Source organism: Rhizopus delemar, genomic scaffold (assembly GCF_000149305.1).
Source record: "Rhizopus delemar RA 99-880 supercont3.4 genomic scaffold, whole genome shotgun sequence".
Classification (NCBI taxonomy): Eukaryota; Fungi; Mucoromycota; class Mucoromycetes; order Mucorales; family Rhizopodaceae; genus Rhizopus; species Rhizopus delemar.
Window position 1 is genome coordinate 1,861,635 of NW_027137830.1, and position 26,004 is coordinate 1,887,638.

The following is a 26,004-nucleotide window of genomic DNA, read 5'->3' on the forward strand; positions in this document are numbered from 1 at the left end:
ATCAATCATACTACAGTAAGAAACTGATAGTATTTATAGATGGAATTGAATTTTACAAGTCAAGAAATGATGTTATATTATCAGATGGTATCAATGGTACAATCCCACCAAAATATTTTATGAAAGTGATAGACAAACACGGTAATGTTTTGTTAACAAATAAATGATGTAACACAATAAAACTGTATTAAGCAGGGTTCTCTTAATTTTTTTTTTTTTCCTTTTAATTAATTAATCCCAATGGAAGAGACATTATATAAATCTATTGAATATAAAGATACAATGTATCAAATACCTATTCGAAACATTGAACAAGACAAAGTTGTTTTATTAAGCGATGTTCAAAGTTTATTACCAAAAGCAACTGCACTCTTATCAAATTCAAAACTTGTACCATTTCAACTTGATTCGAACTTGCAAGAGCTGATACCAAAAAGAATCTTGATTTCCAGTTCAACTATAGACAATGTGTGGGAAGCGCATGTACCAGAAGAATATCAAAATACTCTCATTCAAACAACTATTGAAATGCAAATCAAAATGGACCAACTCTCTGAAAAAGTAGACAAACTATTATTATTAAACAATCAAGACAATACCAGTAATATAACAGCAACCACAATCACAACCACAACTGAAGGTGAAGAAGAGGAACACAGTCAAACAATCATAACAGACGTACAAAATGCAGATGCAGATATCGAAGACGATGATGATGATGAAGAAGAGGAAGAAGAATATGTCGAAGAACATAATGATAATCCAACAACAGAGGACGAAGTAGTAGTAATAAGATCAGAAAGTCCACCTCCTGCATTTTCGATACCATCCACATCACATGAAGCACCTCCTTCATATGAAACATCTATACTCAGCAGTATAAAAGCATTAAACAACAAAATAAGGCTTTACGAATCCTATATAAACAATCGACATAAATCACCCAAATGGTTATCTAAACGACAAACTTGGCTATCAAGGGAACCAAACAGTATTGAACAAGTAGCTTACCAACTTGTCCAGTTAGAGATGGCCTTACTATGGACTGCTGTCTCTGAGGCCTGGCTTGAAGAAAGAGAGACATGGCTCACATTAGTGAGCACAGCAAGATCAGAGAGACATCTGGCCGGTGCATTGCTTAATTTAGAAAGACATACATTAGTGATGAGTGAAGAATGGGTACAGGTCAGGGAAAGATGGATTAATGATTTATTGGAACTTATTGTTCTACCTTTAAGTCATGGATAATAAACACACTTTTTATATTTGGGCGTCATATTGTCGAGTGAGCTATCAAGAAAGATTGTTACGAGTAAACTATAAAGGTTTTACAGATAACAACTGAATTTCTGTATCCCTTCTTATCATTATACACGGGTACATCTGTGGTACAGGCATTTCCAGCTTACACCAACAACAATGCCCCCTCATACACAGTCACCAACTTCAATTGTATGTCATACCTATAGCTTGTAATTAGATCCTTTTGTGTCTTTATTTTATCTATAAGCTAGAACAGCTCCAGCTTGAAGTATTGGTCAAAATTACCATAGATTGTTTCTATCTAATCACACTCTTTTATCTAGTTTTTCTATACATTATATAAAGCCAATAGGCTTAGTTTTGTTTTTGATTTAAAACACAATATTGTTTTTGAAGAAAGTAAAACAGAAAACTGCTCTGTTTATCATTCTTTAATGCATAAACAAAGTTCATAAAATTGTGTACAATTTACAATTCGATTGTAAACTAAAATAGATTACAAATAACCTTTTTTCGTGTATTTATTCATGGAATTTTTGCTTTGTTGGAATATCTGTCATAAAAGTATCATTCATAAAATTAGCTACACTGAGTATAACAGCTGACTATTAGCTTTCTCTTTATGTATGCACTAGCAGGGCGAAACATGGTTTGTTATTTGTAAATTATCAACAGTTACTTTTGGAAAAGGAAGTAGTATGGACCTTTTTTTTTGGGATTTTTATAGATGAATGACACCATTTTTATTTTTGTGGGTATAAATTATGATAAATATTCAACTGCTTTCAGTGCCTCTACAGATTTTAAAAGCAGCGCTTCTTCTTCTTCCGTCAGTGGTACCTCATATATCTTTTCAACACCTCTCCATCCAAGTTTAGCTGGCATAGAAAAAGTGACTCCATATTTCTCAACATAAACAGAAACTGGATGTACTGATTTCCTATTTAACATGATCGTATGCACTAAATCCGCTGCACAAGCACCAATGCCATAAAACGTAGCTCCTTTCAACCGAATGATCTCCATCGCTTTACCTGATATTGCTTTTGAAATCGCTTTTTTATCCAACTCTGCGAATTCTGGGAAACTTGTCAACGGCTGCCCACCAATCGAGGCAGCCTCCCAAGCGATCATCTGTGAATCCCCGTGCTCACCCAAGACAAAAGCATGGATCGATTGAGGATTGACATCAAAGATATCGCCAAGGTGGACACAAAGACGGGTTGTGTCAAGGTAGGTACCGGAGCCAATCACCTGGTTTGGTGCCAGCCCAGAGAGTGTCTGAGCAATGTGTGTCAAGATATCGACTGGATTTACTACCACCAAGATGATTGCGTCTGATCGAATGGGCTGCATGCCACCAATGATATTTTTCAACACGCGGTAGTTTCGTTCAATGAGCTTTGTCCGAGGCTCACCTTCCTTTTGTTTCGCACCAGCCGTGATGACAATAATATCTGACTGCCCTGCCTCCTCTGCACTGCCTGCTCGAATGGGCGTGTTGCTTACACTGGCTGCGTCTGCAAGATCAAGGACTTGAGCCTGAACGATGTCGGGATTAACATCAACAATAATGATTTCTGTACAAATGTTTTTAAACATAAGTGCATAAGCAGTGGAGGCCCCTACTGCCCCAGCTCCAATGATGGCAACCTTTGAATGTAGTACCATGGAATTGTATAGAAAAGAAAAATAAAATGAAAAATAAGAAATAAAATAAAATAAATAGAGCGTTGATTCAAATATTTTTGTTTGCATATTCGGACTTGCAAGCTCATGTTATACACACAGAGACATGAACCGCTTAAAAAAACAGTATAAAAGCACATTCATACATGCATTGTTGGCATAGATGCCATGGTTTATAAGTAATCCAAAAGAGTACATTCCATTAAAATAGACCTGTTGGTAGTCATAATAATAATAATAATAATAATAAAGGCAAATCAACTCGGGACCTTTATGAAAACAAACGCTCAGCGTAACTTTTTAAGTTTTGTTATTTGGCATATGAATACAGTGCTTTCAATAAGCAATTAAAAAGGATGTTACTGGCCAATCAAAATCAAGTTCATATATTCAGAAATAGAAGTCGTGTTTTTAGAAGCCACGTCGCTTGCTTAGAAACCATGTCATAGTCCTTGGCATTGGAAATAAATAGAGTATTTTTTTTTTTCTTTTTTTCTTTTTTTCTTTTTATGCTAGACTGTCTTTATGGCAACCAGCTCTTGTTTGAATGATAGCTGCCTTGTACTTCTGAAAAAAGAATGTCCATTTGTGATGCGAAGCGTTCAATTTTTCAAAAAGGCCGGTAACATATCTTTAAAGCCCACAATAAAGTTGTAAACCCAAGACAAGCCCGTGACCAAAGGGAAAGGAAGAACACATTCGCCTACAGCTCCTAGAATGCCTCAAAATATCATAATACCTCTATCAATTTTGCTTGCTTGTCATATACTTCTGATTTTCACACCAAGAAAGAGCTTGTTACTCAAGTGAAGCAAGAACATGTTGTCCCGTAAAGCGTACGAAAAATAAATGCATCCCTCACTACTCATAAAAAAAATGGCAACGAAACCTTTTGGACAAGTGAAATCAATAGTATATAAGTGCTTGAAAATAAAGACATCATTTCCAAATTCCATGATTATCGCTTCCAGTCCTTGGAGGTTACACACTATGGTTGTTTGGAATCTCACTACAATGAGATATTATAAGTTTGAGCATTCATATGAAAAGGCCAGATGACAAATCTTAAATCTTAATAGGCTGTTATTTGGCATACTGGTTCTTCAACAGCGCTGTGAATACGGAAGTCTTCCTAGCAACATATTCCTCCAAGGCTTTTGGTAGTGACTTGAAGATACATGATAAATACCTTATACTATTGTCAACCATTAAAACACAAGCGTCTGCCACTGTGAATCGATTGAACGTAAGATGAAAACCTAGTGATTTATTTTTGTTGGCTGCTTTGTTTTAGCAACGCGTCGAATCAAAAATGGACATTCTTTTTTCAGAAGTACAAGGCAGCTATCATTCAAACAAGAGCTGGTTGCCATAAAGACAGTCTAGCATAAAAAGAAAAAAAGAAAAAAAGAAAAAAAAAAATACTCTATTTATTTCCAATGCCAAGGACTATGACATGGTTTCTAAGCAAGCGACGTGGCTTCTAAAAACACGACTTCTATTTCTGAATATATGAAATTGATTTTGATTGGCCAGTAGCATCCTTTTTAATTGGCCAGCGGTATTGATTTTGATTGGCTACGACATTGCTTGTTGGAAGCACTGCATTATTGATTAATTATTTCTAGTTGTCTTTTGTACTAACTGTTGGTATTAATTGAAGTTCACTGTCGACAATTTTTCTTTTTCTTTGTCTATTGATGAGTTGTCGTAAACAAATTGAGAAGGAACAGTATATGATTGAGAGAGTAAGGAAAGTCCAGATAAATAATTCATTATGTTCTTGCTCAACCATCACATCTTCTTTCTTACGTTCTACTTCTAATATAGTTTGTGTTTCTATCTCTTTTCTTATTGATGAGGTGCTTGGTTGAATTATGCCTGTAGGCTTTGTTGTCTCCTTCTTTTCTGTCGTGGCAATCACTTTTCTTTTCAGTTTGAATTCTGTCTCTGGTAACAAATGAAAATTTTCATAATCAATCTAACAAAATGGTTTGTTATATAAAACCTCCTGATTGGCTGCTTATCTGTGCTTTTGACTTACAACAACCATGGCTTGGAATTTTAAATCGATTGTCTGTTTGTCAAAAAGATCTATATTCCAACCGACATTTACAGGCCAATTTTTTAATTTAGCATCCACATGGCCAATGACAGCCGTTGTATCTGGCTCAACCCAGTCTTGTTCTTCTTCATCGTCATCACATGCTACTGAGGTAAATAAATCTTCGTCAAATGTTTTGAACTCGCCTACTGTCTTATTGGTATATTTCTCTTTGACAAGCATAACGATGCCTTGGTAAGCAAATTTCCCAGTGAGTTGTATATTAACAAGTGAGGAATCAGGTTTAATGCTGACACCGTAACAATCAGGACAGGTTGATTTAGAAGGTCCATGACCTACACTCAACATTCTCTTTTCACTTAAATTACACTTTCGAATTGTCAGTTTTATATATACGCACAGCATAAAAGACCTAAACTTACTGTTCCTGGTGCACTTGGATAAGAAAATACAAGAGTATGAAAATAAAATATACCCAACAGTAACAAATTCATTTAAAAACAGCCAAAGAAAAAGAGGCTGAAAATTATATTTTTTAAGTTTTATTTATAACTTTGTTACTGAATTAATTTCAAACTCATCTAGATCCAACTCTTTTCTGTTCTGCTTCCAAGCGAGAGTACAGCAAATATAGAGCCATTTGATTACTTTCAGGTGTGCCTGTGATTGTGATTAATCTTTCATGACTATCAGTGCTAGGATCAGCAATCTTGATGTGACTACCACTGGTTTGTCTAATTTCATTAATTTTCATTCCTCCTTTACCAATAATACATCCAACCTATCATATATAATAAGTAAAAACACACGCATATATACCAAACTAATTTACCATCTCATTAGGAATATAAATTTGCTGTGATTGTGTAGCTGGCATCATATTGGATAAGCCACCCATCATGCTCAGATTTGAGAGTCCAGGCATCATTGGCAGTGGATAATCACCTTGTCTTCCACCAGATCCTCCAGGATAATTAGTTGGTGGATAATAAAATCCATTCATCGACATGTTACCCATAGGCAGCATACCACTGTATCCCATCATGGCTGCTGCTGCTGCTGTTGGCATAGCATGGCTAGCTGCATTATTGTTGTCGTTGGATCTGCGATAATTACGATGTCCATTACCGTGGTTGGAACTACTGGTGTGTGGTGCAGCACCAGCAATAGGTTTATAGAGCATATAATTCCCGTGGTGGTTGGGCTGATCGACCAAGATATCGCCAATCTTTTTCACTGCTTGTTCAATAGCATCGGGTGTACCGTGTATGGTTACAACGCGTTCAGTTGATAAAGGCAGTGGTTCTTCTTGAGCGCTGACCTTAGCACCGCTTGTTTCTTGAATGGATCGAATGACAGAGCCACTTTTACCAATAATAGAACCCATTCGATTGGCAAGTATAAGAATCTTAATTGTTACATCTTGCTGAATTGGTCCTTTGTTGTCTTCAGCTAATGTATTTTCTTCAATAATCTTTTCTGCTACTAAAGCATAAGCCTACAATACACATTGTTGTTTAGTTCTTTTTATGTGGTAAAACTAGACAAGAAAAAAAAAGCATACTTTGGCTACAGCTGACACAGGTCCTACAACAGTCAAGATACGCTCAGCAGCACCAGGTACAATATCTGAAATATTCACACGAGCCATTGATGAATCACGAATCTCACTCACGTTCTTACCACCTTTTCCAATAATCAAACCAGCATCCTTCATACCTACTAAGGAACGAAGGGAGATATTGCCTGCAATCATGCCTTCTTCTGAAGCCACTGTTACTGTTCTCGTATATCCTTTATTGCGTGGTTTTTGTTGTTCATCAGCTGGGAAAAAGTGAGGTGCTTTTGTTTCGGGATCAGGAATAGCTTGTCGTTTAGGATGACGGTCATCTTGATTGTCGCCTTCGTTTTCAGAATCCCAATCTTCTTCACGACGAGGGCGCTTACTTCTGTCAATGTTTTCAGTATCTGACATCTAAACAAATAAGATAACACGTGTAAGTTTGCAAATTAAAAAAAGCTCCTCAAAAGACTTTTTTTTTTAGATAATAACGCTATTTTACCTTTTAATGTGCGAGTGTAAAACTATTTATTATAAAGAAAAAGAAAAAGGTATGAAGGTTATGTGTGTGATAAGATGGGAAAGTATAGGCGTGTATGAGTGTAAATCTGGGCAGGAATGAATAAGGACATGTATAAAAGGTTACAAAAAGAGTTCATTTACTTGGGATACCACAAATGAGGGTTATTTTTCTTATGATTGCGTTTATATCTTTTTTTTTATATTAAAAAAAAAAGAAAGGGAAAAGGAAATATAAAAGAGGTTTTGGTGTAGAGATGTGTTGAAAGGAAAAAGAAAAAAAAAGCTGAGAGGGAAACAGAGCGGGTGTATGAGGAGAGAGGGGGGTACGTTAATCATAAGCCACACAAATAATGATGTGCATTTTTTCTAAAGAGGCGATGATATCACTTGGGAATTGAATATGTTTCAAAAATGCTAAAGAGTCTCGAATATCTTATTGAATGAGTTTTACATTTTTTAATGAATAGAAACAAAGTGAACTCTTTTGCATTTTTCCTGCTGCGTCTCTTTCCTCTTTTTTTTTTTTTTTCTCTCTTTCGTGAAAACAAAAATAAAGGTGAGTTATCAATTCCCACACAAACTTCATCCTGTACGACCATGCGTTAGACGTTATGGAAGTCGGAAATGAATTTTATTAAAAGAGAGAAAAATAGTAAAGAATAAAAAGCTTATATTAAATTGATCTGCATAATACAATCATAATAATAAATAACAATAGATAATATGGGATCAAATAATATAAAGTATTCTTTGCTATTCTTCCTTCTTTATCTTTTTACTGCAATGAAACTAATCACTTTATTTCTCTATTATTTGACAGATCAACATAAAAGGAAGATCCTTTTTGCTTTTTTATTCTTTCATGTCACAGAGTAAATAGATAAAAAAATGCATGAATTTTATCAAAATCATTAAACCTTCAACATAGATTATAATAATAATCAATATCAACAATGGCTACCTCACAGTGAACCTACCAACCTATTCGAAGCGCCTGCTATTATTGAATATAGCCCAAGTAGAGGACAAGTTGGTGATCCATTCGTGATTAATACGACATTAAATAACTTAAACAGTACATTGATCAGAATTACATTTGGTTCTTGTATTGTTCCTACTCATTTCTCTATAAACACGACTCATCAGATCATCTCATTTCATTCTCACGTACCATTGCACACTTTAACATCAACACCTGATAGTGAAAAAGTTCCAATCTATCTTGTTATGATACGTGAAGGTACTGAAGATCATATTCAAGTCCTGGATAGTTGGTTTGCTGGATACTTTTCTTATAGCAACAGAAGAAGAACAATGCATGAATATGATGTGAATGCTAAAAGAAGTAGAATTGGAGGTAATTGTTTAATTTATTTATTAAATTATTAACATTTCTTATAGATCAACAACTTAGTCCATCCGCTCAATCTTATATGCCTTACTCACCTAATTACTATAATATGCCATACATGGGCTTACCTTCCTCTTCATCAAGAGTGAATGATATGGATGCAGCCGCTGCTGCTGCTCAAATACTCAATTATCCCAACTATAGACCACCTGATACTTCTGGAGGATTACAGTTTCCTGAGAACTCGTCTTCTAATTTCATGATGTCTATGATGCCCAGCAGCAGTCCTATCCAGATGCGTCCTCCTCAAGGAATGATGTCCAATCCACCCATGATGGTTTCACCTCCGCATCACTTTGCACATGTCTCATCTCCTCCTACGCCTCAACATCATCAATCGGGTATCTATTCACCTCAACCAATGTCTCAACTTCATCCGATTCAACCTTTGCCTTCCAATCCACCTTCACTTCATCCTATCCAGCCACAAAGTACTGTTCCGATTGTACCCGCCTTACCAAGCCAAACCCCTGTCGCATCTGGACAACTCCCACCAGACCCCTTCGCAAACGTTCTGAGTAACGCGACGCTTACGATCGAAGGTCATCTCTCAGAGATGGTTCAAGACTGGACAGAAGAAGAAAGAAGAAATCAACGTCGTCTGGTTCAATTCTGGCGAAGACAAGAAGGTACTGAGTCCATCTTTGCTAAATTTAACGTGCATCGCCCCAAACGGTCTGGAGATCCACCCGACTTTGTGGTCTCTTGTATCTATTGGGAAGAGAAGGCAGACTATTATGTGACATCAGTTGACTGTATTTCCTTGCTTCAATTTTTGATTGGCGTCATGTTTACTGTTGAAGAAAAGAACCGGGTGCGAAGAAATCTGGAAGGGTTTGAACCCGAGACGATCAGTAAGCATAAAGAGGATACCGTGGACTTTTTCAGACTCGTCATGGGGTTCCCGAAACCAAAACCTAGGAATATTGAAAAGGATCTCAAGGTGTTCAAGTGGAATAAGTTGGATGAAGCACTTCAAAAGATTGTTAGTAAATTTACTGCGAGTTATAGTACGACTCAAAGTATTATTACAGAGAATGATAATCTTAATGATCAGAATGACTAGAATCCAACTTTTTTTTTTTTTTTTTTGAAAAAAAAAAAAAACTAGATACACTTTATATAATTACCTTTACTTCTTTTTTAATATACATTTATTATATTTACTTTTTATTGTTAATAATCGTTAATAAAAATTATATGCAGTAAACCATGTTTATTTTAATCAATTATTAAACATGGTTTACTGCATTAACTTGTAATGTAGTTTCACATAAATCATATTGTATTTCTTTCTTGGTTTTTCTTATTTACAAATACTGGGGCATGAAATAGTAAGTGTACTTAATAGCCTTGCATAAACGATGATGGCATAAATACTTTAGAATTTATCTAAATTGTGGTTATTCACAAGGACAAATGTATTATAAAAGTGCTGAAAAACTATTCAGCCAATTGATTGTTTCAACTGTTTTAATTGTAACAAAGGGTTCAATAAATGAACTTTTTCTTTAACGCAAAAAAGAGTAGTTTACTAAAGTTTTGAGTGGCACTTCCTTTTCGTATATGATTTGATCAGATAAGAAGGCAAGATAAATGTATTATAAATTTCGATTGATTCAATTAAAATCAATGGTCTATTCGTTAGACAAATCACCTTTTGGTTTGTAATAAATGATATAAGGATTGTAGCAGATCTTATTAAACATAACTCAAAGAAACGCTATGGATAAATCTATTTGCTTCTCTTTTATCTTTTTCATGTCAAACTTGGTTATCAACTTTGTCTGCTAGAGCTTGCAAGTAAATCAATTGATACTGTCTAGCTTATGCTTATCCTAAAGCTATCATTTTAAATATGGACTAGCATTTATTCACGTTTTCTTATCCATTCAAAAGTGTGAAACCCCAAATATTATGCAAAATAACAATGATAAAGCGATTTATTAACATTTGATGATTATTACGATACACAATTTTTTTTAAATATCAGCTGGGATCTGGAAAGCATTACCCTTTTCCCATTGATCAGCACCTTCTGCAACAGGATTACCCTTGATATCCTTTCTCTCTTCACGTTTCTTTTGAGTTGAGATACCCATCTGCTTATCTCTACGATCAATAATCTCAGGTCTGACTTGACCATCAGCTGTAAAGGACATCAATAACTGAGGAGGACCAAGAGGGACTTTTGAAGAACAGTTGCCATTGTCATCCACAGGCCAAAGCTGCCAGGTCTTACCATAGGTATTTACAAGGATTTCAAGTGCAGGCTTTTCAGCAGAGGATGTCACAGCATCTGGCACCATGGATTTACCAGTCATACAAAGCATACCACTTTGAACTTCATACTTGTGAGAGTGCCAGAATTTCTTCTCCTTTTCCGGTAAAGACTTGAAGAGCGTCTCAGAGATAATATATTCAACCGCGATCAACTTTGCATCTACAGAATCACTGTCGTATACAAGGCATTGACGTCTGTCCTCATCAATAAGATGACAATAGTGGTAAGAGATGATTTGACGGTTCATGTCGTTTGAGTAAGGATGAATGCCACAGAAGCTTTCACAGATGCCACTCATGGGCTTGAAGCTCATGAAGGGACCAGAGGCAAGTTCCATACCAGCCTTAAGAGTCGATGTTTTTCCTTGTTCGCTACACATGTTTAAAAAATGATGAAAGATAAATGCAAAAATGCGTATATGGGCATTTGTTTTTTTTTTTTCTCTTCATTTTTATATGTGTAAGAAACGCGCATAAAACTATGTCAAGATGATGTGAGAGTGTGCGTATATGAGTGATTAGTTACGCATACACATAAACCCATGCTTTTTTTCCTGTTTCCGTTTTCTATATGATTCTTGCCAATCATTAAAGCGAAGACTAATAAAGGAAATTATTTTTATTGGGTTACAGAAAACAACAACACTCGGGTTACACATTAAACATTGTTTTATTGGACAAAAGCATTCTTCTTTTCTCTTTTACACTAACATCCACCCTACACGGGCTATTATCTCTATTGTCTTCAAAACCCTAACTTTTTATTATTCAAGCGTGGGAATAAAGAACATGCTTAAAGCAAGAAAATAAACAATGATATCATTATGGGCAAATTAAAATATTCTCCGTAAAAAAAACATTGCTTTTTTTTTTTTTTTTTGCTAATTTCATCTATCCTCAAGTCTCAATTTTTTTTTAAAAATAAGAGGGACTTTTCTCCAAAGAAGAATGATTAAATGAACTATCATTTTTGTTAAAGCCAATTTTTTTTTATTTAAAGTTAATACAATCTTCTGATCTTTTGGACTAACAAAAGATTCCGCATTTAATAATTTTGAGCGTTGAATAGAAGACACATCAATACGAATTTGAGCGCCTACTACATGAATCTCTCTACACAACCATCTATTGCAGCAGTCACGATTTTTAACAACTTAGACTAGAATCTTTTTCTCATTGTTCCGATATATGGGTTAAAACCGAGCTTTTTTGAGAGACAAGTTGCATTTTTTTTTTTAGTTTACCCAGATGCCAAAGGACTCTCTTTGGAGGAAGGGAGCAGCTATTGGCAGTAGATATTTGACAAGAGAAAGTCATAAATTTATGATTAGAGTCTAGTGAGAGATCTTCCCTTATCACTAGGTTTGGGCATGCAAGCTCCGTCGTACTAATGAAATAATCAACGATGATATTTCCGCTATAGGTCATATACGTAGGACATCCATATTTTAGCCGCTCATTCTATATCGCCATATTGTATGATTATATCCAGTTGTGAAGTATGCGTCCGAGGTATGTAAGAAGAGTATCACCTGTGTACACTCCCATTCTTGCATTCAAATCGCCACAGATGACGGTTGACGTAGTATCAGAAATCTCTAATAATAGCTTGTCCAGGACACTTGAGACTTCAGTATGCGATAAAGAGGAAGGTAAGTACAGACAGTTGACCAAAAGTTTCGAAATAGTAAAAGATAAAGTATACTTTGCTAATAATGGATCATTACGTGGGATGTGCTGCACTGGGAAAGGATTGGATGAACTAATAAGTAAGATAATACCAAGGTTACCTCAACTCCAGAAGGTTGGCCATAAGCATGAAATTGTTTCCAAGATGTAGGGTATCGATTGGGGGAGTAACCAAGTTTCAGTAATCAAGATGATTGAAGAAGATTCAGCTAGATTCAAAATTGGAGAGATAGCTTGTTTGGATAAACCAGTAGCGTTGAACAGGACAATAGACATAGTCGTCGTTATAATTCAGACAATTTGCCTAAGCGGTCCTCAGTGTCCATTTCATCATCTTCTTCAATATATAGTGGTTCTGCAAATTGCGGGCGGTGTGATGTTACAATTTCGTCGAAAATTGGTTTTCCAATCCAGTCTTGTTCGTAGAAGTATCTGGCAACGGCAAATTTAGCAGGTGGATGGATATAAGTGAGGGTTCGTTCCATTCTGTTACAATGATGCATATAGGCCGTATTGTCACGCTCCTCTTTGCTGCTGTTTTTATATTTAGGATCTCTCGGAATTGACCCATCACATTGATCAAAATCTTCTTTGGCTTGTACCTTGAATTTTTTGAGATGCTCTTTAAGTTCAGGAGCATAATCATTGTGAACTAGAAGAGCCACAACATTATGTGCGGGGTAATTACTGTCCAAAACGTGACTGTTGTTGATGTCTAACCTTCGCAAACGGCTGCGCAGTTGACCAACCGGTACGTGAGCTTTGGTTAGAAGATAAATATATTAGAATCCTTAATTATATAAAGGAGGTTGTAGGAACCAAGCAGCTGCATCTTGCTTCTGGATATGACGCTTTTGATTTTTTGGCTGCTTGTGTTGTTTAATTTTGTTAAGGTAGTCTATATCTCACCAGGGAGCAGGTACTTGGGAGGCAGTACCCAATGAAGGGAATTGAGTATCTGTATCAGTAACCACTGTTGATTTGGTTGTCGTGCAATTTGGTTGTGAAGTTCTTTTATTTCTGCTTTTGCTTGCTGAAACTCGGCAGTAAGTTGCTGGATAGTGGCAAGTAAAGCTTCAATATTTACTTGGCTCTTGGAAGCATTAATGTTGTTGTCGGAGTTGCTGACGGGTTCTTGAGAAATTTCAATATCATCCATGACAAGAGGAAAGTTCTGTGATGCCTTAGAGGCGTTTTCGACGAGTTCAACCACGTTGTGGGTATTGTAGGCTTTACTGCAGAACTTGCAGATGAAACAAGGCTGAGGATAATCACCAGCAGTTGAACCATTGCGGTTTAAGGAGTCCGTTTTATTGCAACTTTGGCACACAAGGAGTCTGCATGTGGAAGCAAACTGATTATTTAGGTGGTTGATTTGTTCACTCGATAGAGTAGTTTTCGAAGACTTGAGACCTCTTTGGATAGAAGTCATCATGCGCGTTTGCTAATAAGACGAGCTTGATGGAAAGTATATGTAGTCTCGAAGTAGTGTATGTTTAGTTGTGGTGTTAAACGCTTTCCAAATAAGGCAAATAGTGAAATTTCAGTAAAGCGGAAAAAAAAGCTCACTATTTAATATACTTGTATCACTTGTATGCACATACTTGATGAGTTTTAATAAACATTAAAATTTTCATCCATAAAAAAAAAAGGAAAAGCTTGTATTATGTTTAACATTGGTTCCATAAAGGAAAATACCGAAAAGAAGTTCAACAAAAGATAAATTTTTCTGTATGAGGAAGTATCGGCCAAATTAAGTAAATGGTCTCCAGGGGGAAAACTATCCCGCTTTTTTTTTAAACTTTTTTATTGAATAACTTTTTTGGCATTGGGATGGAAGAATCAGGCAAACAAAAAAGACCTAATCCATGTAACAAAGAAGAAAAAGCTACTGTATTCTGCTTCTTATAGTTTTTAAATTTAGGTGAAGTGTGCAGAAATCAAAGACGAAAGTGTGTCCCAAAAGATAAATCCAGTTGTGAAAGATGTCATAGAATGAATGTGAATTGCATATACAAAGATATAGAAAGGCCAGCCAAACCTAAAAAGAATATTTCAATGACAGAGCAACACAGATTATTAAATGCTGTGTGGGTCTTGAAACAACAAGCAGAACGATTGCAGCTGCAACTCTCACAGATAAAAAGAGAAGCGACATGTCGAATATGTAATCAACTCAACTGCCAACATAACTCTTGGAGTCTAACTATATCAAGCAGCAATCGAGGTATTCATGTAGAGACCTCAGTCAAGACTTTATCAGACTTGGAAAAATTTTTAAAGGAAGGACTAGCTTCTTTTGACACGCAAAACACAATCAGGAGCTGTTCAGATACCGGAGGCAGACGGATGCTGCCTGTCACTTATCCAATAATGAAAATCGAATTATTAATCAACGACATATTTATTAACATACAACAAGCAAGAACAGACCTTCCTCTTGGACTCACGTTCAATGCTACCTTGGACCAGCAAGCTCGACTGTTCAAACACCTCATGCTTCAAAATTTCTTTGGCTGTCTTGGCACCCTTAGTCCTGTTCTTCCAATCCCAGTTTATTATCCCAAATTGAGCAATGATCTTGATTCACTCTTGACATGTGCTCTTGCAGGCTTGATTGGATACACCACCTGTAATCACGTCAATCTCACTGGCTTTTCATTCACTCAAAGGCAACTCACTGAGTATTGTCAATCGATTGCCAAAAAGAAATTAAAAGAAGTCCTATTTGAGCAAGAACCTACACCTGAAGTATGTTGCGCCTTACTGTTTATGAGTCTCAGCTCTATTCTCAACTTGAACGGCAGGGAGGCGCAGACTTACTCTAGTCTCTGCTGGCAAATCATCAGCCGAATGAAACCCATCCCACCAGACAACTATGATGCTGTGATTCAGGAACAGGTACGCATTCGTGCGTTTTATTTGTCTCGCTATTACGAATTCATTTTTCTAAAGAATTCTAAAATCACTAGCGATTTTACCAACGCGGCAATCCCCATCTACCATTTACCTGAACCTTTGGCTTGTGAGATGACGGATCAGACAACGTATCAATCAATCTGCTGCTTTCGATTTATTGTTCGCATCTTTTCCAGTCCGTCTTACATTAACGAAAAAGGTGGAATGATCTTTGGTTACTTTGGTGGTGTGGTGAATCATATATCGTCTGCTTCTATCTATGCTCTCGAACAGGTTCTTGTACAGCTACTAGATACACTACCACCCGAGTTGCGAATCGGAAATGGTCCGTTTGAATACACACGAGAGGAAGAGGTGAAGTGTACGATACCTTTTGCTTTGAGAGCCAATGCGATCTATTATGTCTATTGGCTAAATCTTCAATCAAAGATCATGCAGTCTCCTCAGCAGAACTCGGGTGATGCTCATGTGTTTCGTATCGGCGAGGATCGCGCCTTGATGATTGCCTCTGTCTGTCTGGATACGGCCACCAAAATCTATGCGCGCTTGGCTGATGTAGCCCTTTGTTTAGTAGAAGCTTATTGGTTAGCGGCCTGTTTGGATATCGCCAAGTTAATATCAACAACCATGAATCAACCTGTACAACAGAGAGCAAAAATGGATATTGCCATCCTTTCAGGTTTACTCAAAAGAAAATTTGGATTTGGTGTTGGTCAACAGAGACGTTTGTTGCCTAAAGATGATAACGATAGCATGTACAGTAGTCATAGTCAATGTAGTAGTGTGACAAGTAGTCATGATAGTCTGTGTACTGAAGATACTCATCATGAAATCTTTAGTGCGCCTTATTTTGAGCAATTAAAGAAAATTATGGGAAAATACATGGTGGACAACAAGATCCTTTAATTGTGTGTATGTAGATAATGTAAATAGAAACTATTTTTTTTTTGTACAGTAAAATAGATCATCTTTTTCAGAAAATAATAAACAATAACAAACGCATCTCCCATTGTCTTTCCTCTTCACCCCTCATATCTCATTTTTTATACATATGCATGTTCTGCCATTCCAATACGCTCTTGGCCTTTGATAGATTAATGATGTTATGCTATTTTATGTTTATGTGATTTTTTGCCTCCTAACCCAAGGAGTAACTAAGCCAAAAAGCACGTGATGTTTATTTATTTTGGATAATTGCCTAGTTTGGGACTTAAGCAAAACAATACCTTTCTTTTAGATATTTTTGTTTAGTTTTAAAAGAATATGGAAATAGTTATTGACCAAAGCTTTTTCTATTTTCTGTAAAAAAAAATATTTATTTCGTTTCATATCCTTTTTCTCTCTTTTTTTTTTTTCTTTTTTTTTTTGCACTCTTCACATTTACGAGGAATCTCAAGAAAACAACAATAATTTTTTGGAAAATGGTTTACCCACACAATAACAGTATGCACAGTTGTATGAATAATGATTACGGCATTCCAATTGCAGCACCTTATTCTCGAGATGTTGAAATGACAGAGACTTCTTTTGAACAACCAGTAAACAAGTCACGATCCAAACGTATTTTACACTATCGCCAACTTGAACCACAAATAACAGAGTGGATTGTAATGGAAAAGAAAAGAATAGGTTTGATTCTATTCATACTGAAATACATAGAAACTAAACATCTTTAATAGATTTCACAACTATTTTACCTTTCGAACTGTGCTCCTACATTATCTCTTTATTAGACTTTAATAGTTTAATGTCTATTCCGTTTGTGTCCAAAAGATTTGCAAGTTTATTTTATGTGGACGAATTATGGAAATGGAAGATGCAAGAGAATGATTGGAGATTAAAAATCCCAATGCATGTCACACTAGCAGAAGAAGAGCAAAGCTGGTATTATTGGTACAAGCAAAGATATCAACTCGAGATGAGATGGAATACCGGAAAGGTCGCCTCTCACTATCTCTTGGGCCATCGAGATGGTGTGTACTGTGTTCAGTTTGATGATGAAAAAGTCATTACTGGAAGTCGTGATCGGACTATCAAAATTTGGGATCTCGGTCAATATCAGTGCATCTACACCTTGGAAGGTCATACAGGCAGTGTACTTTGTTTACAATACGATGAAGAAATTATTGTATCCGGTTCATCAGATACAACAGTTATAGTTTGGGATATGCAAACTAAACGAATTAGAGCAAAGCTACATGTAAAAATGATATAAATTATTGCAATAGATGTGTGTAACATATATAAATAGGGACATTCTGCTGGTGTGAGTGACGTTGCTATGAACGAGAAGTATATCATTAGCTCATCTAAAGATACCTCCATTAGAATATGGGATAGGAGAACATATCAACCTATACGAATGATTATGGGACATCGAGGAGCAGTGAACTCGATACAGATTCATAAAGATCTTTTGGTGTCAGCATCCAATGATTCATTAGTGAAGATGTGGGATATTACTACAGGCAACATGATTCGTGAATTTGCTGGTCATAAACATGGATTAGCCTGTGTACAATTTGACGGAAAGCATATTGTGAGTGGCTCTAACGATCATACTATCCGCGTATGGGATGCTGAGGTAAATAAACCAATTAATAATTTCCCTTTTTTTTTTGTAATTCATTTTTATAAATAGACTGGTTTGTGTACAATGGTATTTGCTGGTCATTCTGGTTTAGTAAGAAACTTATGTTTTGATGGCAACAGAATAGTCAGTGCAAGTTATGATCAAACTATCCGAGTTTGGGACATAAAGTATGTGAGCACAAATGACCCCATGATTTTTAATTAATAGTAAACATTGACGTTTTATTGTTTTAGTTCAGGTGCATGTTTACTTAATTTTCAAAGTGGACATTCAAGTTGGATTTTTGACGTTCAATTTGATAAAAAAAGGATTATTAGGTAAATAGTATTACTATTGTATTATTGTTAATATTAACTTCATTAAAATAGTACTAGTCAGGATAGAAAAATATTAATCATGGATTTTGCATATGATTTAAACACTAGATGTCTTGAATTTTAATTTTTTTTTCTCTTTTTTTGTATTATAACATTTTTTTTCTTCATTGTACATTGCTTTTTCTACTATATTTTACATACATAAACAAAAACACATTTTACATTAACTGTTTTAATAACAATAAAAAATTTACTTCAAGGTAACATTAGATAGACAAAGGGTACACAAAAAACATAAATCGATCATCTCTTTATTCACCAAATATGGATATTGGGCGTCACTGAGAGTGAGTATTCTATAAAAAAGAATTAAGTCGAGTCGTTCATGAAAATCTGAAAAAAGAAAGAAAGAAAAACGTGCGGGATGCATAGACCCTCTATTGATCAACCATTTGAAAGACGCATGTTTACGTGATACAATCTATCCTTTTGTCTGTGCTTTTGTACTACCATCTGTAGCCATCTAGTAAAGTTGTTTTTTTTTCTTTTTTAACCTTTTTTCCTCTTTCAGTTTAATTGTTTTTCACTCTATTTTCTTCCTTAGGATAGTAAATTTAAATGAAAAAAAAGGCTATAAACAAATGAAATGTATTTTTTCTGATGTTAGCAAAATGATGATTTCTTCTACAAACTGTAAGTATTGCCTTTTCGATGCTTTTTCATTTTTAATCCTCTCTTTTTTTTGTTTCAGACGAATTTTTTTTTTGAATCATCAACATATTTTTATTCTTTTCTACTCGTATCTAATTCCCTCGCTTGCACTTTTTTTTTATTTTTTTATTTTTATTTTTGAAAACCCCTTAATTTGTACATGTGCTTTACACATTGTGCTTTTCGGGTAAACATACCATTTTAAGATTTTAACCGTCTTCGTTTTATTTCGCTGCTCGTCTAACACAGTTCTTTTTTAAGCGTCCAATTGCATAGAGCTGTACGTGTAACTTGTTTTGAATGGAGATACAATTAAGAGAGCATTCTCTGTTATACGTTACCTTTTGTTTTAAATTGAACAGGATAAAACTGTGAATGTTTTACAAAATATGTCATAAAATAGCAATAAAGTAAGTTTATTATTTATACTCATCATCTCATCCACGTACTTCAAAGCTGTTTTTTGTTCATTTATTTTATTTAATGATCTAGCACCATAAACATGTACACACCTCACCCGATTGAAATGCCGATGTAGTTTAAACTAAAACCAAAATATCTTTTTTTTTGTCTTTTGAGAGGGAATAAGACAAATAAGCATAAAAAACTGTATGGTTAAATCAAAATAAATGAGAAGAAACCAGTGAATGATGGCTGTGTATACATAAAAATGAAATATAAGTATGACTTTGGTAATCTGACAGACAGTTGAGCTTCACAAAAGTCTGTCTTGCAACTCCTTAATTTGTGGTTTTTTTTTTTTTCCTTTTTTTTTTTACTTGCATTCTTCCGTAAAAGAAAAATAAAGGGGAGAACATGCTTTCTTTCTTGTTCAATAGCAAAACCAGCTGATAGTTTATGAACACACAGAGCTGATAATTATGAGGGCACCATGATATGGATCTATCCTCAATTACTTTTTTTGTGTCTCAGAAAAAAAAAACATACAACATGCTATAGTCACATTTGGCCAGGTTTATCATTGCTAACTTAATTTTTTTTTAAAAAAAAAAAAAATGGCATTGGAGTTAAATTAACGCCTTTTTTTCTCTTTCCTTTTTTTTCAAGAAAAACTCTATTTTATACATTCTTTTTCTTTTTTTTTCCTTTTTATTTGAAGAAAAATGTCTTTTACAGCAACGCGACCAGGGACAAAAGAAAACTTTGTTTCTTTAAACCCTTACTTACAACCACAACAACAAAATACATTAGAGCAACACGTAAATGAAGATATTTATTATTCAAATATTCCTACTCCTGAAGTAAACTCTGTTTTATCATTGGAAGATCTTTCTATTTTTAATAATGATTATTGGAATTATTCAATGCACCACTCTGAAAAATATAATCAACAAAAAGATATGGATTGTAACTATTTCTTTTACTATAGTTATTCACTAGCTAACACTAATTTGTACATAATAAAAGCATTCTTAAGCTACCATGGTTTATTAGAGAAGAACATTTATACAGGAATAAATGTTACACCGTCTTATAAAATGTACCCAAGTTATACAAAATTAGATACCAATAACACATCTAAAACCAACAATCATCAATTAGTAACGGATCATTCAAGTTATTATCAGGCTAAATATATGACGAAAGATAAAATGATCATTCCTTCAAAAGGACAATTAAGCTGGCAACAAAGTATCTTTTTACAAAAGAAGCCTGAGCAGCCTATTGCAATTACTTATTCTCAGAATCAATATACGCCATCTGTACAAAGCACTCCGATCAGCGCAATGGTTTCAAAAGAAGCAATAGAAGAAGTGAACAGACAGACGAAAAAACGGTATATGACAAGAGAACAAGACCCCATATCGCCTATTGCTTCCAGTATGAGTGAGCCTATTCGGAATAATATCGATCATCCTCCAGTACCTCGTAAACGTACGAAATCACTTCAATACGATCGTTCCATGACGTCGTCACCTTTTTCGTCGTCTGACGGTAGCTCAAATGATAACAATGATCATCATCAGTTGGTTGAACCTGCAAATTACGTTACGTTAAGTAATGCGTTAGATTCCTTTTCTGATTCGTTTTACGATGGAGTACAAAGTCATCAAATGCTACTTGCCATGCCGCGTCGTCAGAAATTACGATATGAAGGTGATCACTATACACCCAAATGGGTTCGCTATACAGGTCACCTTAAAGAAGGTTATTGTGATATTTGCCCTTCTGGAAAATGGCTTCAATTGAAAAACAGTGCCTACTGGTATATACAAAAGTATACAATATAAAGGACAGCAATTTAATATTTTAATAGGTATCATAAGCAATTCTATCATGGTATTTCATCCGTTACTGGTAAACCATTCATGAAACCTGTAGACCAAAGATTGGGTAAAGGAGATATAACTGAAGGTCTTTGTCATCAATGCCAAAAGTTTGTTCCTGTATGCAATAGCAAAAAGAAAAACAATTATATGTTATGGTATAGACATGCTCATAAGGTAAGATATGAAGTATATGCCCCTTTCATTTTCAAAATATTAACAAATTTATAGTGCCATCTTTATGACAAGCATAAACTTCCTGTTAAAACAACAAACAGGGTTTCATCTCACTAAAAAAAGAAAGTATCGTACTCACTCCATCTACTGCTTTGATCCAATCCATTTACATTCCTTTTTTATTCAACATATGCACTCACAAAAAAAAGGAGCTTCAAAATATATTGTATAAAGTCATCATTCTTAAATTTACTTAATATGAACCAAAAATGAAATCTAATACTTTAACCTTTCTCTCTCATTAATCACTCTATCTTATTAAGCATATGCAGAAATTTTGTATTAATAAAGTTCTCTAAACATGACTCAACACACCCTTCACAAAGATGCCCAAACATGCTAGCCAGTTTCATCCTCTTTTGAGATAAATCTAAAAGAAGGATAGCTTACTGATGCACCTTTATCTCTTGTTTAAAACAGATGATTCTTCCATCTTTCAATAAAGGGGCCAAACCTTGTTTATTCGTATTCTTAAATTATTCCAGATCATCACATATTTTCGCTAAAGAGGTCCGTTGTATAACTATCTTTGTATTCTGTGAGTAAAAGGATTTGATAACATGGATAAGAAAGGCAGGTGATGTAATGGTATGAATAAATTACCTAAAAGTGAATTGTAATGGCTCACAAGCACAATATTTGTTTATTATAAACAATGATGGATGAAAAAAAAGGGTCGAAAGCATATTTTATTCTCAGACAAGTCGAGACCTTTCACTGTTCATCTCGTTGAACAAGGATCGATGTTGGATGTTACTTTAAGCTTAAGATATCCTTTTCGTTATCATGTGTGGGTTCCTATGTTAAGCTTACGAAATTAGGAGAAAATCACACGCTTCTACTTAAAAGAGTTTTGTGTGCCAAGCATTTGTATTAAGAAATACAACTGTAGTCAATGTTTATAAGAATAAACTTAATAAAATGCAGACTAATAATTACGTGCTTGCCATATAATATATGAACAGATTGAAGAAACAGATAGCATGAGCTATACTCGATTAATTGAATAACAATATTTGCGATTTTACATATTCGCGAAGTTTTATGTTGGCTAACGTGATGTATGCAAGTAACTTCAAGTAATTGGATCGACCTTTTAACTTTTTTTTTTCTTTGTGTATGGGAAATATACTTGAATGTAATTCTTTTTGTTTCAATCTGTGTCTTTAAAGGAGCTATAGTTTTTGGATTGGAAGCCGTAAATACACAGAAAACGCAAGCCGTAAATGAATACTGAGATCGAAAAATGATCTGTACCTAAAATTTTTATACTTTAAATACAAATTCAAAAATAAAAAAAATCACGAAGATGTGCATATAGCACCAGTCCCGCTTTTCGCCATCCACATTTGTAAAATGGCCAGGATTAACTTGAGGAAGAAATCTATACGCCAACTTGCAATCAAAACTAATTATTTTTAAACCGAAAGAAATGTGTTTTTATTTTTATTACAAATGATTATTTTTTTTGTATTATGTGTTTATGCCACGCTTATTTTATTTCGCCATCTAGTTGTGCAAGATGATTTTTATGCATTACAGCCACCTTTACTTTGTAGTAAAAAATCAACGTCACTCCAAACTTCACATTTCGACACAAGTTGAAAAACTATTCATATGTTTCTTTCCAATAAAAACATACATCAACTTCAAACCCAGTTTAAGTTGGTAAAAAGCTGCAACCAAAGATTACATGGAGCGAGATTGTCGCCAAAGACATTATTACTATGTCTCTCCCAACACTGCTACTTCGGCACCGTATTGTGGCTCTTCCGGGAGGAATTCTTTCACTTGCTCTCGCAAGAAAAGTGGGCTTCACGATGTCCTCTGATTTCAATTTCAACGATGTTGAATTATCAAATGTTCGGCCAATCATAAAACACATCGAAAAAGCTAGTATTCTCGTGATTGTAGCAGTATATTTTGAGAATAAGGTCAGAAAAGGATTTACATCCAAAAGATTATTTCAAAAGAATATTTTAGTTATACTTCAATACAAAATCAAATATCTTATATCATTTGCGTGTTTTATGACTACGTAAATCGATTCGTCAGCATCAACATCACCTGACTTTTTTGATGAAAACATTTTTTTTTTTTTCACTAAATTGAACAGGTACAGCATCTTATTGATAGTCAATGAGGCAACGAGTAAACGAACACAGATCATTCTATCTAGTTGAGTATTCTTAGTGCGAGCAAAGTAATGCGACTTTAATCGATTATTTTATGATTTAATATGGTTATTTGTAACAAAACATATTTTTTTTTTTCCAAAGATGAGCCCATAATTGTCTTTTGTTCATATTAAAACTGAAAAAGAAGAGGACTATTTCCTTAAAGAATCAAAAGTGACAATATAAATCATTGTATTTAAAAGGCTCTAGTTGTAGTTTATGCTTGTACAACCTCCATTGTAGAAATAACAAGTTAAATATCAGATCTTACGTATTTTCTCATGCTCTCTTCATATCTCAATGGTATAATACTATACTAATTGATTTATCAAAGACTTTGTGAATAGCGAATACTTCAATTTGGCTGCAATCAATCATTGCCTTTTTAACTGGAAGATTATTACCAGAAGCGTCCTTTTTAACCCTTTGTAAGCTACAAAAACACCTCAATTGACGTGTTATTAACTATGCTTTGTTATCAAATCAAAGATGAAACTTCACAGTCACACTGAAGATGAACCACATTTTCATCATGAAAGACTTGCTCACAGTGAGTGTAGTTAATATCGTTAATGCACATGCTGCTCATTTTACTGCTTAATTTGCTGTCAAAAGAAGAGAACTGCAAGAATTTTGTCAAGAAGACAAAAGTAAAGATGGAAATTCAACAAACGTGTATAACGGCTGATAAAAAGTGGAAGAGGGGTATTTGAACTTCTCGTAGCAGAACAGGCGCTGATCGTATGTACAAAGAATTAGTCAGTAACCCCAAATTAATTGATATTATTTCATATGCTTTATTAAACGCTGAAGCTGGGATTTATCTTCTCTATATTTCTGAATGGTTCAATGGTACACGATCTAATTTAGTACCAATTCCTTCTACAATTGATAATGATCATCATCCAATTATTATTGAATTTCAACGCGTTGTTAATAGCCATTTTATGATAAGGGCATTTAATTTCTGTTTTTATGCCACTGAAAAGTGAAGATATTTAAACCTCTTGCATATCATCCAATGTGCAGATTCGATTAACTATAGCTCACACATCCTTAGAAAGCTACATGAATACATGAATATTGAAAATCACACAATTGGGTGCCTCTTTTCTGCCTGTGCAGAATGCGTACAGGAAATCTTCAATACAGCCAATAACATAGCATATATGAATAATTCTCATCCTCGACAGGAACCTAATTTCAGCGCTTATTTCTTTTCTCCTAGGATACCAGTAATAAATAATTGAAGAAAGTAATTGAAAGTACTAAGCTCAGTGGTTCTGCCTCCACCTTTGTTTAAGGATTTCTATTCTTCACGTAATGATTCTAGCACATCATTTTCTTAGTAACACTTTTTTATGGGAGGGTTAATAAGTTGCTCTAGCTAAGGTTACCAAAAGGAACGGTATCATGGGCGGGCATGTATCACATTTTCGGTCTTCGTTTCGTCAATATTGATATTTTTGGAAAATGAAAATAGAATTTTTGAAAGACCAGGAGCAATATTGTAAGACCAGTATCTATGAAATATAGAATTTTTTTTTAAAGAAAGCTTTTTTTGTAGCTGACGTAGTGAGAAGGACTCTCCGAGTCGCGATTTTTTATTCGAAATATAAAGTAAAAAATAAACAATAAAAAAATAACCTTACTTTCTTGGGCAAAATAATGATAACTATATAGGCACATATTAGCCAGGCTTCGGCCAGTCTCATTAAAAGAAATTAGTGGAGTGCACTTCGTGATGTCACCAAGTTCAAAGTTTTATGCATATAAGCTGTGCGCGTAGTATTATCCTTAATTAATTCGTTGTTTCATCTTCATCTACATCGTATTTTATCAACATATTAAAGCAGTGAATACACCTATAAGCTTCTTTCAACCATCATTGAATTCAAGCTTATAGGCATAGGAACTAGCCCTATATGATTACTGACAAGTTGAAGGCGTTCACAACGCTACAAAAGTACATTTATGAGACGAAAGGTTGATAGCAACAGTAGCTGATGGGTTACTCTGCGCGCCAGATATAGAGAAGGCTTTGTTCCACGCGATGGCTCATATTTTGGAATATCTGGAAATATGGTGGTGGATGGTCAATAGTACAAGATAAGCTGCTTTGCATTCTTTGAGGAAACAAGATGATCGAAAATATATGCATTGTACAAATTTCTTGATATACTCGGATTAAAATATTGCTTGCCACGAATACCAAGTGTTTTCATTCTTCACACATAATTCTTTCGACCCTTAAACACGGTTTTCAAAATAATGCTGAA

General features: G+C 34.8%; 11 protein-coding genes across 11 annotated transcripts; 6 read left to right on the forward strand and 5 right to left on the reverse strand.

Moving 5' to 3' along the window:
• Positions 1–282: 282 nt before the first annotated feature.
• RO3G_06187 (uncharacterized protein) lies at positions 283–1,248 on the forward strand (the record flags this gene model as incomplete). Its single annotated transcript, XM_067660777.1, has 1 exon — positions 283–1,248. One exon carries the CDS (start codon positions 283–285, stop codon positions 1,246–1,248), a length of 966 nt encoding a protein of 321 aa, XP_067516878.1.
• A 777-nt stretch (positions 1,249–2,025) lies between these two features.
• Positions 2,026–2,934, reverse strand: RO3G_06188 (L-lactate dehydrogenase B; the record flags this gene model as incomplete). The annotated part of the gene is made up of 1 exon (XM_067660778.1): positions 2,026–2,934. The coding sequence occupies one exon, from the start codon at positions 2,932–2,934 to the stop codon at positions 2,026–2,028; it is 909 nt and encodes a 302-aa protein (XP_067516879.1).
• A 2,041-nt stretch (positions 2,935–4,975) lies between these two features.
• Positions 4,976–5,239, reverse strand: RO3G_06189 (uncharacterized protein; the record flags this gene model as incomplete). Its single annotated transcript, XM_067660779.1, has 1 exon — positions 4,976–5,239. One exon carries the CDS (start codon positions 5,237–5,239, stop codon positions 4,976–4,978), a length of 264 nt encoding a protein of 87 aa, XP_067516880.1.
• A 355-nt stretch (positions 5,240–5,594) lies between these two features.
• RO3G_06190 (uncharacterized protein) lies at positions 5,595–6,992 on the reverse strand (the record flags this gene model as incomplete). The annotated part of the gene is made up of 3 exons (XM_067660780.1): positions 5,595–5,798; positions 5,850–6,515; positions 6,582–6,992. The coding sequence occupies 3 exons, from the start codon at positions 6,990–6,992 to the stop codon at positions 5,595–5,597; spliced, it is 1,281 nt and encodes a 426-aa protein (XP_067516881.1).
• Positions 6,993–8,053: 1,061 nt separating this feature from the next.
• Positions 8,054–9,577, forward strand: RO3G_06191 (uncharacterized protein; the record flags this gene model as incomplete). Its single annotated transcript, XM_067660781.1, has 3 exons — positions 8,054–8,067; positions 8,114–8,457; positions 8,502–9,577. The coding sequence occupies 3 exons, from the start codon at positions 8,054–8,056 to the stop codon at positions 9,575–9,577; spliced, it is 1,434 nt and encodes a 477-aa protein (XP_067516882.1).
• A 916-nt stretch (positions 9,578–10,493) lies between these two features.
• On the reverse strand, positions 10,494–11,174 carry RO3G_06192 (uncharacterized protein; the record flags this gene model as incomplete). Its single annotated transcript, XM_067660782.1, has 1 exon — positions 10,494–11,174. One exon carries the CDS (start codon positions 11,172–11,174, stop codon positions 10,494–10,496), a length of 681 nt encoding a protein of 226 aa, XP_067516883.1.
• Positions 11,175–12,767: 1,593 nt separating this feature from the next.
• On the reverse strand, positions 12,768–13,915 carry RO3G_06193 (uncharacterized protein; the record flags this gene model as incomplete). Its single annotated transcript, XM_067660783.1, has 2 exons — positions 12,768–13,243; positions 13,393–13,915. 2 exons carry the CDS (start codon positions 13,913–13,915, stop codon positions 12,768–12,770), a joined length of 999 nt encoding a protein of 332 aa, XP_067516884.1.
• Positions 13,916–14,856: 941 nt separating this feature from the next.
• On the forward strand, positions 14,857–16,308 carry RO3G_06194 (uncharacterized protein; the record flags this gene model as incomplete). The annotated part of the gene is made up of 2 exons (XM_067660784.1): positions 14,857–15,384; positions 15,439–16,308. The coding sequence occupies 2 exons, from the start codon at positions 14,857–14,859 to the stop codon at positions 16,306–16,308; spliced, it is 1,398 nt and encodes a 465-aa protein (XP_067516885.1).
• A 605-nt stretch (positions 16,309–16,913) lies between these two features.
• On the forward strand, positions 16,914–18,282 carry RO3G_06195 (uncharacterized protein; the record flags this gene model as incomplete). The annotated part of the gene is made up of 5 exons (XM_067660785.1): positions 16,914–16,962; positions 17,082–17,602; positions 17,654–17,986; positions 18,044–18,085; positions 18,259–18,282. The coding sequence occupies 5 exons, from the start codon at positions 16,914–16,916 to the stop codon at positions 18,280–18,282; spliced, it is 969 nt and encodes a 322-aa protein (XP_067516886.1).
• A 2,489-nt stretch (positions 18,283–20,771) lies between these two features.
• RO3G_06196 (uncharacterized protein) lies at positions 20,772–21,605 on the forward strand (the record flags this gene model as incomplete). Its single annotated transcript, XM_067660786.1, has 3 exons — positions 20,772–21,250; positions 21,302–21,488; positions 21,543–21,605. The coding sequence occupies 3 exons, from the start codon at positions 20,772–20,774 to the stop codon at positions 21,603–21,605; spliced, it is 729 nt and encodes a 242-aa protein (XP_067516887.1).
• Positions 21,606–24,214: 2,609 nt separating this feature from the next.
• Positions 24,215–24,717, forward strand: RO3G_06197 (uncharacterized protein; the record flags this gene model as incomplete). Its single annotated transcript, XM_067660787.1, has 2 exons — positions 24,215–24,275; positions 24,458–24,717. 2 exons carry the CDS (start codon positions 24,215–24,217, stop codon positions 24,715–24,717), a joined length of 321 nt encoding a protein of 106 aa, XP_067516888.1.
• Positions 24,718–26,004: the final 1,287 nt, after the last annotated feature.